The sequence below is a fragment of the Argentina anserina genome, chromosome 3 (genome assembly GCF_933775445.1).
Source record: "Argentina anserina chromosome 3, drPotAnse1.1, whole genome shotgun sequence".
NCBI lineage: Eukaryota > Viridiplantae > Streptophyta > Magnoliopsida > Rosales > Rosaceae > Argentina > Argentina anserina.
The window spans coordinates 5,158,006-5,173,425 of NC_065874.1; the positions used below are offsets into that span (position 1 = coordinate 5,158,006).

A 15,420-nucleotide genomic window follows, 5' to 3' on the forward strand; every position below is an offset into this window, starting at 1 on the left:
GCCCTTGGTCTACTGTCCTTGCTGGTATCAGTGGTATGTATGCCAGCTTAATTTTTTTGGCCAATACTCATAAATAATTTTTTTGGGATTACAATAGTTCATTTTTATACTATGCAACTCTTACACTGTTATATTCGACAATAAAATTGTCACTCACTTATAAATAAATAAAAATAAAATAATGTTAAATGAACCACTTTTTAACAATTTACCTAAAACTCATCTTACTTGTCAATCTAGTGATATATACATCACATAAGTGACATAACTATAGTGTTTCATTAAAATATAGATTACGAGGTTGTACCACATAGGTTGACAGCTAGGTGAGCTCTAAGTGGGTTGCTAAAAGGTGTTTCACACCCACCTACTATTGCCAAAGTAGTGGCTAAATGAAGCTTACGACCAAAGGTTTTATATAGTTCGTTTCGCCGAGAATTTATAAGCACAAACTACTCAAACTATATCACTACATGACATGGCAATAAAAAAGAGAGGAATAATATAATTACCTTCCATAATAAGAAAACAATCCCTAATCTTTAAAAATATTTGAAATCCCGCCAAAATTGAGAAACTAGGCGCGTGAAATTTCAAACCCCAAAGCTTCTCCTGGAATCTATAAATCTCAATATAAAAATAAAACCCCAAAAATAAAACCCTCCATCTTCTTCTTCTTCTTCTTCAATCTCTCTCATACTCTCTGGTCAGAAATCGAAAATGGGCAATCTGGCGCACCTCGAGAAAATGGGCAGAGAACTCAACTGCCCAATCTGGTAAAAACCCAAACACTCTGATTCCATGTGTTTTCTTATCATTTCATATATTTAAAAGAACAATTTTTGTTGATGAAATTCCCATTAGTTCAGGCCCTTTACTATTTGATTGTTTTTGTTTGCGAGAATTTGAAATACCCATCTCAGTATTGCAAATAATTGTGATGAAATCGAAGCCAAACAGACCCATTAGGTCTTGATAGTACCCATCTCATTTATATGCATTGCTTGATTTGGGTTTATGGAATCTTGAAGTTTATTTGTAATTGCTTAATGGGTTCGTTTTTCTCTATTTGATTTTTGCAGTTTGAGTTTGTTGAGTTCTGCTGTTTCGCTGAACTGCAACCATGTCTTCTGCGAGTAAGCGCCTTTTTTCGTGTTTTGTTTCGCATATTGTTGGTTTGATTTCAGCTGTATTGAAATTTTGAACCAATTGATGTTGCTTGCAGTGCTTGTATTGTGAAGTCAATGAAATTGGCTTCTGATTGTCCTGTTTGTAAGATTCCATATCAGCGGAGAGGTATGATACTGCTCTTGTTTTGTTGACTGATTTGGGGGTTTGTTATACTGTGTATAGTTTTTAACTTGTCATGACTTTATTTGTGAAGAGGTACGCCCTGCTCCTCATATGGACAACCTGGTTAGTATTTACAAAAGCATGGAGGACGCTTCTGGTGTTAACATATTTATGACTCAGAGTGCACCATCGACTAAATCATCAGGTATACTTCTGCACATGGATTTTCAATGCAATAGCTGTAAGATTTCCGCTGCATTTTTTGTGTAATTAAAATTGAATGTGCTGTGTTGCAACACACATGCTATTCACACAGACACACTATATGTTGAGTTATGATAATTGTGGCTCCAATCGAATGGTAGGGCTTGTACGATGCACATCTCACTTATTTAAGTTGTGAGTGTTTACTTCCTGTATATCAAACTGTAGTCAGTTGACAGCATGCTTGAGTTTTAGGATAGAATTGGCATCAGGGACATTGAGTATTATATCTTCCCGACACATTGTTAATCTCGCTGTTTTTAGCACATCAGGTTCATGCTAAAGTACTTGCTATTGCTACTTATGATTCTTTGATGTGCTGTGGCCTTTAAAATAGATACAAAGCAGCAAGCTGAAGATGAGAACCCTGATGAGCAAGATCCTCCTAAATGTTCTCAGAATAGAGCCGGGAACAAGAAAACAGTCAGAGGGAAAAGATCAGCGAAAGCTAAATCCACCCTGAAGAACTCTGATTCTGTCTCTGTTAAACCTTCATTTCCAACGAAGAAAAGGGTTCAGGTTCCACAAGGTCCTCTTTCAGAAACCCCTACACGCCCTAAACAGTTACTGGGTGATTTGATTCATGAAAAGTCGAAGCAGGATTCAATGACTCTGAAGGAGAAGCCTGTTTTAATGGAAAACGGAGAACCAGTGCTTTCACCTTTCTTTTGGTTGAGTGACAAAGATGCTGAAAATTTAAGTCAGCCTTCTACCAGTGATCAGCTTAATGACATTCCATCTCCAAATGTTCCTACTTTCAGTGATATTAAGGACTCGGATGATGAAGACTGCACTAGATTGAGCCCACTGGTAAGTGTATAACCTATGATTACTACCTTTGATAAGAACTTTTTTTAAAGGGCTAAGTACATTTAGTAAGACAACAGTTGATTAGTAGTTAGGGCTACATTTTCTGCCAGTATCATTGTGATAGGGACTTCTTTGTAGTTTAATGAGTTGGCAAGTTGCTCCTGTACACACTGAACTGAAAAAAAAGAAAAAAAAAGGAAAGTAGTATCTGGGCGATGCCATTTTTTGTGTGTGTAGAAGATGCCAGTTTCTTTTCTGTCATTGGTTTAGCAGTTTTTCTATAAAGATTTCATAATTCTGTACAGTTGATAAAAGATTTGGTAATCTCCTGTAGGGTGAAGTGCAGGGGAAATCATCCTATGTTGCGGACTTCTTTGATAGTGAAATGTTTGAATGGACACAAAGGCCATGCTCCCCTGAGCTCGTTGCAGGTCCTTCTATGAAGCAGGTAAGTGTTCATCATGTGTGGTGATCAGATGATATGTAATATTTGTGCTAATTATACTGTCATGTCCTCCAATTATTTCAAGATAAACTTGTCATTTTCTAAAAGAAAATTAAAATGCAGGTTGCAGAACGCAATCAATTTGATAGAATTCAAGTGAAGGAAGTACAGGAGCTAAAAGAAGCTTCACAAAATAAGAAAATAGGTGAACTAGCCACTGTTGTAAAAGCAAGGTCCAGAAATTCTAGACAGAATTGTGCAAACTTGATCTTGTCGCCTGGTTTTCCACATGATAAAACTGAAGATGCTAATCATCAAATTGTTTGCACTCAATCGAACAAGAGAGGCAGACAAGCAGGAAGTATAAATAAAACAAAGTTTGCTACAAGTTGTTTGGACCTGGTTGAGGATGGTAATGCTAGTTTGAAGGGTTCTGAAGACTCTAATCAAGAACATGGTTGCAAGAATAGGGACAATTCTGTGGCCAAGGTTGGGAAAAGTAATAAGAAAGGTCATCCAGCTCGGCTCGCAGCTAAACCAACATCTGAAAGCGATAGTACTGGTTCTGAAAGGCAGAATCAAGGCAGTGCCGAGAAGGGGTTAACTGAATTACCTCCTTCATTAGAAAAGAGTGAAGGTGATGATGAAGCTTTTGCCCAAAAGAAGGCTAAGAAAATCTGCACAGAGATAAATGTCGAGAACCAGATGCGCCGCCCAGTAAGGTCAAAGAAACAAAAGGTGGTCTCTATGCCTAACATGCTTGAGGTATCGGGAAGCAAGAATAAGCAAGTGAATAACACTAGTGCACCTGATTCCTCCCATGTAAACGTCCTCACAGATGGTAACATGAAAATCTCTAAAGTCCAGAATAAATCCTCAAAACTTGATAGAGAATCCAAGTCTTGTGATCTAGAATTGGATTTCAACAAAAAGTCCAAAGTTTCATCTGGTGACAACAAGGCTAATGAGATATCAGAGATCAAGAAGCAAGCAAATAAGAGTGCTCGAACGGAGTTGCCCCTCATAAATATCCCTACAAATGTTAACAGGGGACTTTCAGAAGTCAGAAAACGTGCTAGAGAAGTCAAGTCATGTGATCAAGAATTGAAAACTACCAAAAAGGTGAAAGTATCCTTTGATGTCAATTCAAAAGATGAGGCTGCTATTGAGATTGGTGAGGATTATCATGATATTACTGAAGACGGTAACCAACTCACTGAGACGAGCAAAGGCAATCCGAATGCTAGACTGTTTACTGACCGATCATCAATGCAGAAGCTTCCTACATTGAGGAATGATGTGGTTATAAGGAGATGTGATGCTGTTGCTAGTAAAGTTCAATGTGCCTTTTGTCTTTCATCAGAAGAATCAGAGGTCTTCATCACTCTTTCCCTACAAATCTTTTGGGTGACTCAGAATTCAGTTTGCATGTAATTATTATTAGAATCTAAAGCTGACAATCATTTCAAACCTAATTTGCAGGCATCAGGAGAAATAGTTCACTATCATAATGGCAAGCCTGTTACTGCAGATCACAATGGAGGGTCCAAGGTTATACATTCCCATAGGAACTGCACTGAATGGTAAACAAATTCTAGTAACCAAATAACATGATTTGGAGTTTTGATTCTGATGTAATTAACATAACGTGTTTCACCAGGATTTTTTTCTGTTGAGAATTTTTTTTTTTTAAATCTACTTAGTCAAAAGAATAAGTTTGATCTAATACTTAAGCCAGATTATTTCTTTTGTGATTTTCTTACTTGAAGCATGGGACACCGTTGGAGGGATCATGAAAGCCTGGTCTAGATTTTCTTTAGGTGCTTGCTGCTTATAAAGTTATTAACAATATGTGCAGGGCTCCCAACGTATACTTTGAAGATGATATTGCTATGAATCTTGAAGTTGAGTTAACTAGAAGTCGTAGAATTAAATGTTGTTGCTGTGGAACTAAAGGAGCATCTCTTGGGTGTTTTGAGAAGAGTTGTCGCAAGAGCTTTCATGTCAGCTGTGCAAAGATGACTCCTGAATGTCGATGGGATACTGTACGTATTAGTTAAAGAAGTATTAGATTCATCCCACAATTCATTTCCCATGCTATAATACTATTCTACATGTCTTTATCCAGGATAATTTTGTTATGTTATGTCCCATTCACGCCTCTTCTAAACTGCCAAATGAAAGTTCTGAATCTCAAGCAAGGAAGAAGAAGAGCAACCCTACAAAGTATGTACAACTTTTACTAAGGTCTAAAACATTGGCACTTCTACTAGCAAAGTTCTCATTTATTAATTTTTAATTTATTTTCCTTGTTGCAGGCAACCTGGTGCTGATTATAATAAAGTTCATGTTAATCAAGAAAACAATACCTCTCAGGATCTGAAATTTTGTGGGTCATCCAAGAAGTTGGTTCTATGTTGTTCAACTCTCACAAATGCAGAGAGGGTAATATAGCTGCTTAAAGTGCTTGTTTTTCTCTCTCTTATATATATATATATATATTTTATCTGGTTGTGAAATTGGTTTAAATATTTTAAATTTTCCTTGTTCTCTATAAACAGGAATATGTCACAGAATTCGAAAGATTATCTGGACTGACAGTTTTGAAGAAGTGGGACTTCAGTATCACACATGTTGTTGTGCCAACTGATGAAAATGGAGCATGTAGAAGAACCCTCAAAGTATTGATGGGAATCTTGGAGGGGAAGTGGATACTGAGTATGGGATGTGAGTATTACTTGTTCTATTAGAATGTTCACCCTCATGCATGAAATAATTTGTGGTGCAAAGCCTGTGAATGTCTACATGTGTCTATTAATACTTAAGTCATATCATAATACCTCTCTCTCTCTTCTCTCTCTCTCTCTCTCTCTCTCTCTCTCTCTCTAGGGATCAAAGCTTGCTTGGAAGCCAAGAAACTAGTGAATGAGGAACCTTATGAAATTAGCATTGACATTTATGGAATCAGGGATGGCCCTCGACTTGGTAGACTAAGACAACAGAAGAAGGTTAGTGTTTCCCTTTTCAAGTAGGATAATAAAAGGCTCAGTTCCTTCAGCAGTTATTAGAATATATATATATATATATATATATGTCTTTTTTGCCAAGTACAAATGTGCATAATTATCGATTAATTTTAATGAACTTTTGTTTTGGAATCCTTCATACCATCGGCATCTAATTCTGGTTCAGTGCATGAGGAGGTTACTTTATGGTGTGTTGTGCAAACATGGTGATAGTACCTTGTGTTTCTTTGACAGCAACCAAAACTTTTTGATGGGCTCAAGTTTTACTTCATGGGAGATTATGTACCTTCATACAAGGGGTATCTACAAGACCTTGTAGTAGCTGCTGGAGGAACTGTTTTGCATAGAAAGCCTGTTCCAGAGAGCCAGAAAGAGTCATCTGGAAGTCATCTTGAATGTCGAACCTTCATCATTTATAGTCTTGAGCTACCTGATCAATGTCATCCTAGTAAGAAGGGCACCATCTACAACCAAAGGCAGGCTGATGCAAAGTCTTTGGCAAGTTCTACTGGAGCCAATGTAGCAAGCGATTCATGGATTTTGAACTCGATTGCTGCCTGCAAGTTACACCATCTTTCTGAATAGAATATACATCTGCCAGAATTATGTACATGTATCAGAATTTCTCTAACTTATCCAGAATCAGTTTATATAATCATAATCATATTATTATTGAATGTTAATAAAGTTATGTGATGCAGCAAACGATGCTTGAAGGTAATAGTCACCAAAGATAGAAATGAAAAAAGAGCTTCCAAGTTCCAAAGTTATCATGTACATCTTTCCATTATCAACCAAGTTGATATTCATCCAGGATGAACGTGAAATGAGAAGAAAATTTGTAAGTATACAACTCTTTCAGGCCACTGCAGATCCAACCTAGAAACCTGAACTATCTGATTGATCATGAACAAGATTCTGCAGCATCACTAACCTCTTCTACTTCTGATAAATTACAACTGCTTCCCCTCTTTAACCTATAACTTTCCAAGATATTTGTTGTCTTTCATTGACAACCCAACAAAACTGCAAAATCGGAGAGACCAGGCACTTTTGGTTTCCCATTTCCTTGCCTTAGGCTCTGAGTGGAGCCAATTAGGTAGCATTCACCTCGGCCTTGTTTTTCTCAATTTTCTTCCGCTCATGTTCTGAGATCTTCTGGTAGCATGACTCAAACAGATGCTCCAATGCCGAAAATTCCTCTTCAATATCTGCATTCCCTTCTAAAATCCCTTCCTTCATGCAGCGTAGTCGGTCAAGTCTGTCTTGAACATCCATTCCAACCTCCTCCATGGCCAAGTGCATCGCATCATTTTCCTTCTGTGCAACTTTAATCTTCCTCTTTAGGGATCTACACCCATCAAGGGACTTAAGGAGTTGCTCCGAAAGTTCCTTGTTCCGCTCCTGCAATGCTGCATTCTCATGTGTAGCACCCACTTCCCCATTACCATACTTATTCTCTTTGTGCTCTGCAGCACAAACTTTCACTTTTGCCAACAACTTCTCATTTTGTGCTCTAAGATCATTGATATGTTCCTCCATCCCTTGAAATTCCTGAACCTTCCTTGCAAGCTCCTTTGCAATAATCTCCTTCTCTTTTCCCAAACTTGAACACATAATTTCTAGGCTCTTTCTTGCTGCCAAGCTTGCACTTAGTGATCTTCTCAATTTCTCCTTCTCGTCGGTTATTGGCTCATGAGACCTTTTGTCCTTTGGAGGAGCATTTGGCCTGAGATCTGTATTGCAGCGTCTCAGCTCGGCTCTTCTCCCCACATTTTGAGATTTCTGAATCCGGGTTTTCACATCATCAATTATTGATATCATTCCAGCCACTCTTTGTGTCTTTCTTGCATCATTGTCTTTCGCCTCATTCTGGTCTTGGATTAGCTTCAATAGCAACTTAACATTGGCAGCAATGCCTAATAGATAATAAACAACAAATCAGAATAATAACTCCAACATTTTGTTTCATATATACATGTACAAATGTAATGCTACTCTGAGATTGTCATTGTCATGACTCATAACACAGGCATTGTCTAAATTACCTTCTAAATTATGATCTTCTGGCCGGATTTCTATCTGACCTGTGGAAGAAGATGGTGGCAATACTGAAGGAGATGAAAATGCTCGGATTCGGCTCATCATAAAAACTCAGGATAAGGATTATTTTTAATCTCCAGAGAATTCAAATCTAGAGACTAAGATGTAACACAATGGGGGTTATTGGGCATCAGATCAACAGAAGTAGAGGGTATTTTCTTCTTATTCAGGATATAATTTATATGTTCTATATAACATATATAAAGTTCCACTTATACTTGAGAGATCCAAAAGAGAGACTGCCTTAGCACTCTCTCTCTCTCTCTCGTTGAAAAACTTTTCCCAAGCTCTGTAATATTCCTTGTTCTGTTGGTTTTGGCTTGGTTTGAGAATCATTGGTTCTTAGTTGAAATCATGCGAAATTACTGGTGTTGGTTTGACATTTTCTATGGCAATGGATGGTTCGACTTTCTTACAACAAATCGAGGGATTAATTTCACGTACACATCATCGATTATTTGTTCTGAACCTGATCATGTATTCAAGTATATATATATATTTTCTTTTGTTGCATCCCGCAAATAGCTAGGAGAATCAAATCTCTATATTCTCTCGTAAAACATATATGTTACATACAATAACTAATCGGTCTATGTTAGATGCAACAAGAGGGGATACAAGAACCATTAGAGGAGAATCATACCCTAATCTCATCTAGTTTTAGTCTAAAGCTCCCTCGAAAAATTTAATCTGGCCAGAATTCAACGCGTTAGTATATGTCTAAAATCAAAAATGCAATCTGGGAAAAAAATTACGCGTTAGTTTGTATATAAAATGAAAAATTAAAGTTGAACTTACGCGTTAATTTGTGTCAGAAAATGAATTTTTTTTACGGTGGGTAAGATTTTATTGACTTGACTGGAGCAGGTGAGAACTTTTCGCTATTAAAAGCCTTCATAGAACCCCAAATTCGCAGATAAACCCTAAATCCCCAAATACACCAAATCCCTCATGGACAAAACGTACCAGAAAACCCTGGGCTCAAAGCCCACACTCCCGCCGCCGCCGCCATCCAGATCCACCCCCACCCGCTGCCGAAACTGGCTGGAACTCCCGCCCGAGATCACCGCTTCCATAATTTCGCGGCTCGGAGCCATCGAGATCCTGACGGCCGCCGAGAAGGTCTGCAGGTCATGGCGCGCAATCTGCAAGGACCCGCTGATGTGGCGCACCATCGATATGCGCAACGACGGCGACCTACACGACATGACGTACGATTTGGAGAAGATGTGCTGCCTCGCCGTTGATCGGAGCTGCGGTCAGCTCGTCGATATCACCATCGAGTATTTCGGCAGCGACGAGCTGCTCAAGTATATCACTGATCGGTATATTCAACTCTTTCATGGAATTTTGCTTCTTTTTTTTTTTTGGTTACACAGGGGGCACAAAGGTCCAACAAAACAAACGAAGAGAGCAAACTAGGGAACAATCCCAGTTTTTCTAGGTCTAGAAACATTAGCTAAATCAGCCATAAAACCAGAAATGGCATGAACAGGAGGGTCTTCAAAAATCGATAAGCCAGGAGCATGATCATTGCTACATTTAGCAATATGAATCAGCTGTCATGTTACTTTCCCTGGTGTTGTGGTTGTTCCTAGTTTCATCCATGGAAGAAATGAAGTGATGAGAGAACCAAGGGGATGGAGAGATAAATTAGATCTCTCGAGCAAGTTAATCAGAATGGCAGAATCTGATTCAATCTCAACCTTAGAGATGTGAAGATTATGAGCCAACTTCAAACCATAGTATAAACCCCAAGCTTCAGCCTCAATAATGGCACCAACCCCCCACTACAACAAATATGATCATTCGTGAACGCTACAATGGTCACTAAAAGTAGGAAATATGGTCACCAAATGTGTTTAGTGGCCAAATTTAGGTGGTCAGTACTGGTCACTAAAAGTGCCTCACTGAGTCCCTTTAATGGCCAATGATATAAGTCGGTCACTAAATTGAAATTTCTTTAGCGACCGCAACTTTATGGTCACTAATTCATAATCTCTTTAGTGACCACCGTATTGTGGTCAGAAATTTTGTATGCCTTTAGTGACCAACATGTTGGCCACTAATTCTATTACCAATAATAATGACTTCGGTTGTTCCATTGGCATTTATAACTATACAAAGTCATTCTGTTCATACAAATACAGTATGTAAATGTTTGCAATACAAATCTGGTTACACATCAAATTTGCTCATATATAAAGTATCGATCAACTTCCATCCATAATATACAAATGACATGAAAGTCATTTCAAGTTTTTAACGAAATACACACAAATCTGTAATTCAATAAGCTTTGAATAAAATGTACATTGCTTGATGCCCTTTTAAAATCTCCCAATCTTTTCAATGCTGCACCTGCACATAATATGTATACCTAGATTAATTAAGGGTGGCATTAAATAACAACAAAACATCTATAATCAGTCATATTTTTGAACTCTGTTCCTCTAATTAATTTTTCCTTATATCACTTAAACGATCAAGTCATTCTTATATTACAAAGCATACGCTAAATCATCAATAACAATCAAGAATATGTATGCATTGACAACAAGATGTGCAGAACTTACTCAAACGACAAGGCTTTACTGAACTTACCCAGTTCCAACTGTTCCCATCCCACAATGGCAGCGAAAGTACTGGCAGTATTTGATATTCCTGTGATGAAAAAAAGGGGTTCAGTACCATATCATTTATATGGTGAACAATTTTCAAGTCCAAATTTTCTGATGACATAATGCTCTGAAGCATTTAGTATAACAAAAAGTGAAAAAAGAAGGGAAGAAAACTTATACTGGAAAGACTTGGTTTGACTAACCATACCATGTAAAGCACCATGACTTGGATTGAAATTTATAATGCTTAATGTTAGTTTTTCTGTCGAATATGAATTGTTAGTTAGTTTCGATAGTTTTTTTGGTACTTTGGGATTGGATTGATATGTTTACGATATTGTGTAAATGCTGAAATGTATTCATGTAAAACTGTATGATAGATCAAGTGGAATCAAACGCATCCGACTAGTGCGGTGTTATTGCATTACGGATGAGGGATTGAGTGAGGTGGCTCCGAAGCTTACCATGTTGGAGGACCTGGAAATTTCACTTTGCACACTTTCGCATGAACCTCTAGAGGTTGTTGGACGCTCTTGTCCGCTTTTGAAGTCTGTGAAACTGAACAACCACTGGTACCATTTCCCGCCTGAGAAGTGTAATAATGATGCATCTGCTGTAGCAGGAACAATGCAGGGTTTGCAGAACCTCCAGCTTTTTGGGAATAAGCTGACAAATGATGGATTGGTAGAGATTCTTGATAGTTGTCCTCGTCTTCAGTCACTTGATATGCGACATTGTTTCAACCTTAACCTGGAGGCAGATTTGGAGAAAAGATTGACTAAACAAATTAAAAAGTTACGGCTGCCTTATGACTCCATTGAAGACTATGAGTTTGATGCTATGTCTAATTGTTTTGAATCACGTGATAATGATGGGGGCTCCCCATATGGTTTTTCTGACAGTAATTTGCTGTCTGATGACTATGATGAGTATGAATTTTCAAGCGACGGTGACTTCTATGACTACGAGGATTTTGATGATTTTACTAGACTTGATTTGTATGACGTTGGTGACATGGGTGCCCTTTCTAGTAGCTGAAGTCTGGTTTTATTGTTATGAACTTGGATAGTGAAGTGATCAGAATTTATATCTCCCTCAGCTGGATCTAGAATTCTTGATAGTAGCATTGGTCTTGCTGCATATTTATTGGAGCAGCTTATCAGAGTAATCAGACGATTGTAAAATTTCAATTCATTCCTGAAAGTTTGACATTCATTTAAAGTAATCTTGGTGATGCAGTTTTCTGAGATTTCATTTTTATCACCTTGATTTCACCCTGCATCTGTATTTCTCAGGATACTATGGAAGTCTACTGCAGTTTGTTTTCAAGCTGAGACGTGTTGCTCTATTACATTCTCTTGGCCCTGCGTACAAATTCATCAGTCGATTACAAGTACAAGAAAGTTGGCATATGTCAAACTCTCATCTCAACATTCCAGCTTCTCTAGGAAAGGTGCGGCTTGGGTAGACCTAACTTCATTTACGTACTTAGCAACTTGGATTATAGTCATCTATAATCCAAGTTGTTTTTGAAACTAGGAATCAGTCTATTAGCTTGATTGATAATAATAGACTGATCGTGATGTATAACGAACACATTTGAGTCAAGATAAAAATCATTTTCTTACCATGATTGTTGGCCTTGGCTCTTGAGACTAGTATATCAAACTGCTCGTATCTTAAGGATGCTCTGTGAATGGAATAAGAGTAGCCATATTCCATCATCACTTAATCTGTAAGCTCTTCAACAATTTTTTCTTGCTTCGTTTTTATAAGCAGCTGCTTATGTAAAAGATTTACGGACCTTTTCAACCCAGAAGTGGTAATGCCCTAAACCCAAAGCAACTGCTATAGTTGACCTTGCTGTAATTATCCCAGCTTCAAATTAGCAGGATAGCTTCGTTTTGGTGCCTACCAAGTTTAATCAGCATATACATGTATAATTTATGGCAAAATTACCAAAATACACCCTAAATTTGGCTAAAATTGTCAATTTGCACACAAAACTTATATTTGAGTCAATTTACCTCCTAAACTTGGTAAAAATTGCCGATTTGCACCACATCCGTGAAATTTAACTGTTTTCATCCAATTTTGAGTCAAATGTCATGCACATGAGGGGTAATTTTGTCATTTTCTATTTATATTTTTCTTAAAAACAAATACAAATATTCTTTAAAAGGAGGATTATTTTTTAATCAAATTATTTATTTACATGTTTTTTCTACATACTTAACCCTACTTCAAATTATATATTCAACATACCCACCAATTAAATAGTGTGTTGTGTATATATATATATATATATATATATATATACATTGTTAGAGGAGGAACGAAACGAGAATAATAACGACGTAATGGAACAAAACGTAACCATTTAATTATTGATAATTGGGCATATATATAGGCATTACATAACTACAATCCCGTAGGATTCAGAGTCCTAATCTATTACAGAGATGTGAATCTATCTCTAACAGGAAACCTAATAAGACTAAGACACACACAATGGTAGAATAGTAATTCTCCCAGAACACATTTATTTTTAATTTTCAATGTATTTATTTATATTTTTCTAATATTTTTTAACATACTATATCACGTAAAATAATAAATATATAAATTAATAACATGTTTCGGAAAAAAAAATTGTAACAAGGGTTCATCTTAAGTAACTTTATTAATTTATTTCATTATTAAATATATAATGACAATATTGCCCCTCAAATGTATGACATGTGACTTAAAATTGGATGGAAAACATTAAATTTAACGGATATGATGCAAATCGGCAATTTTTACCAAGTTTAGGAGGTAAATTGACTCAAATACAAGTTCATGGTACAAATTGACAATTATGACCAAATTTGAAGTGCAAATCGGCCTTTTTGCCATAATTTATTTATAGAATGATGTGATAATGATGATCAGCCAGCTTCTTCAAGGGCAGCTCTAGTCGTTCTTAGATGAATAAGTTGGGGAAGTTTCCATACGCTGTTCTAGTGGATCACAAACATAGCAGATAAAGATGCAATTGCAAGTGAAAAATTGCATACATTATAAGAAATAGTTGAGATGGAAACAGAAATAGAAAGAAAAGGAAAAGACGGGTCATAGTAGGATCACTCTTGTGCCAAGAACAAAGTATCATTTTTGTATTGCAGGCCGAAACAGTCTGCATAGAATTATAGAAGAGTTTTGCTTCACCAATCAAAGGCACTGATGTTCAAGCTGAATTAGCGAGGAAATGGTGACCTTCCCCCCACCCTCGTATGTGCTACATCAAAGTTATAGACTAGGAAAATCGAGGCTAAGAGCCTAAGACACCTTTCCTCGCTAACTCATAGTGAATTGATTTGTATAAGTATATATCTTGCTAAGCAGGAAATGAATACAAAGAGATCAAGACAAAAGTTGGTAAAGTAAACGCTTAGGAAGATATTAACAAAAAAAAGAGGTTATATTTGCACCTCCCTAATTGATGTTTGTACTTCCTTTGCTATTAACGCATCCCAATTACTTTTAGCAAAAATAAAAAAACTAAACACACCTCTTTATTTTTACCATATTATCCTCTACCTAAACCCAATACTCTTGATTTTTCATTTTCTTCAATTTGCTTATCATCTAGGAATACAAACCATTCCAAGATCGATCGATTGCAAATTTAAAAAAAAAAAAATTCCTGAATAGATATTAGCACATTTGATTTAGGGATGACAATATTACCCATCGGGTAGGGTATTTCTCGGGTATTCGACCTTAATGGGACTGTGTAATGGGTAAAAACGGGGAGCGGGTTTGGGGATCCCTTATATTCGAAATATAGAATCGGGTAACGGGCGGGGATGTTATTTTGATCTCCATCTCCACCCAATAAGAATAAAATATATATTATATATGTTTTAATATTTATTAATTAGTTAATATTTATGTAAATAAAAACTTTTTTTATAGTTATTATTTTATTTTAAACTAGACTTGTATTGGTTTAAGTACGTTGGATTAATGTAAAAAAAGAAACTAATTTCATCATGATATTTAGTTTTCATTTTAGATTTTTAGATTTTTCTATACTTCATATAAATTTTTATATAATATAACAAAATATCATTAACGGGTATTTGAGCGGGTATGAGAAACAGATTCCAAGCATGTATGAGGACGGGGAATACCCATTACTTTCTAACGGAGATTATGGCAAGTATGTAGACGTAATTGAAATTGGATATGAGTATGGTATTTCGAACCCCTGACCCTACCCTGCCCATTGTCATCCTAATTTGATTTAATAATTACCCAACTTGACATGAATTTATTTGTATAATCTTCCATGTTTTCTGTTTCTAATCAGACCCAATTATACTCAATATATTCAACATCGTCATCTTGATTTTGATCTTCCATAACCAAATCATACACTAGAGTTGACTCCAGGGGCGGATCTAGCCCAGGTGAAAATGAAGCCCAGAAAAAAAAAACCAAACCCTATATTAAAAAAAAATTAATACATCAGCACGGGTCTCTCTCTGTTATTCACACTTTTGCGTCTTCTTCTTTCAATCTCTGAAGATGTTCTCGTCTGCTTCTGCTGATCTGCTCTTTAGTCTCTTCTTCTAATCATCTTTTTGAGTTCTCGTTCAAGCCTACATATCACCACTCACCACTCGTCATTGCCTGTCGCCGTTTTCCACTTCCCCGCGCACGCCACTGAAGCTCTGGACCAGTCCACAGGTTTAGCTCTTTTCCTCTAATATCTTTCAAAATTGAATCAAATTTCAGCTTATGGAATGATTGATTTGATTTGTAATGATTTGGGATTTTGGGTATATGGGTTTGTTGGTTAAAGTATTGA

General features: G+C 36.7%; 3 protein-coding genes across 5 annotated transcripts; 2 read left to right on the plus strand and 1 right to left on the minus strand.

Annotated features, from left to right (window-relative positions):
• Positions 1-679: 679 nt before the first annotated feature.
• Positions 680-6,473, plus strand: LOC126787650 (protein BREAST CANCER SUSCEPTIBILITY 1 homolog). The gene is made up of 14 exons (XM_050513539.1): positions 680-776; positions 1,083-1,136; positions 1,226-1,296; positions 1,385-1,498; positions 1,895-2,367; positions 2,702-2,815; positions 2,936-4,186; positions 4,295-4,395; positions 4,671-4,857; positions 4,941-5,038; positions 5,131-5,257; positions 5,374-5,539; positions 5,702-5,820; positions 6,073-6,473. Exons 1-14 carry the CDS (start codon positions 721-723, stop codon positions 6,421-6,423), a joined length of 3,282 nt encoding a protein of 1,093 aa, XP_050369496.1. The 5' UTR covers positions 680-720; the 3' UTR covers positions 6,424-6,473.
• Positions 6,474-6,933: 460 nt separating this feature from the next.
• LOC126786880 (uncharacterized) lies at positions 6,934-7,983 on the minus strand. The gene is made up of 2 exons (XM_050512845.1): positions 7,887-7,983; positions 6,934-7,757 (listed from the first exon to the last, which is right to left on the minus strand). Exons 1-2 carry the CDS (start codon positions 7,981-7,983, stop codon positions 6,934-6,936), a joined length of 921 nt encoding a protein of 306 aa, XP_050368802.1.
• An 886-nt stretch (positions 7,984-8,869) lies between these two features.
• LOC126786659 (F-box protein SKIP19-like) lies at positions 8,870-12,192 on the plus strand. Of its 3 annotated transcripts, none has more exons than XR_007671209.1 (3): positions 8,870-9,266; positions 10,943-11,740; positions 11,858-12,192. XR_007671209.1 is itself a non-coding variant. In XM_050512550.1 (2 exons), the coding sequence occupies exons 1-2, from the start codon at positions 8,893-8,895 to the stop codon at positions 11,598-11,600; spliced, it is 1,032 nt and encodes a 343-aa protein (XP_050368507.1). In that variant the 5' UTR covers positions 8,870-8,892; the 3' UTR covers positions 11,601-12,192. The 3 variants fall into 3 exon arrangements, 1 of the variants encoding a protein (XP_050368507.1); XR_007671210.1 differs by having other exon boundaries at positions 10,943-11,726; XM_050512550.1 differs by having other exon boundaries at positions 10,943-12,192.
• The last annotated feature ends 3,228 nt before the right edge of the window (positions 12,193-15,420 follow it).

Bases quoted from the DNA above. Each gene is read 5' to 3' on its own strand.
- LOC126787650 (XM_050513539.1), top strand. From the start codon at position 721: ATGGGCAATCTGGCGCACCTCGAGAAAATGGGCAGAGAACTCAACTGC. The intron at 777-1,082 runs GTAAAAACCCAA...TGATTTTTGCAG, and splicing joins GAACTCAACTGCCCAATCTG to TTTGAGTTTGTTGAGTTCTG. The intron at 4,396-4,670 runs GTAAACAAATTC...CAATATGTGCAG, and splicing joins CATAGGAACTGCACTGAATG to GGCTCCCAACGTATACTTTG.
- LOC126786880 (XM_050512845.1), bottom strand. From the start codon at position 7,983: ATGAGCCGAATCCGAGCATTTTCATCTCCTTCAGTATTGCCACCATCT. The intron at 7,758-7,886 runs GTAATTTAGACA...ATTATCTATTAG, and splicing joins AGAAGATCATAATTTAGAAG to GCATTGCTGCCAATGTTAAG.
- LOC126786659 (XM_050512550.1), top strand. From the start codon at position 8,893: ATGGACAAAACGTACCAGAAAACCCTGGGCTCAAAGCCCACACTCCCG. The intron at 9,267-10,942 runs GTATATTCAACT...ACTGTATGATAG, and splicing joins CTCAAGTATATCACTGATCG to ATCAAGTGGAATCAAACGCA.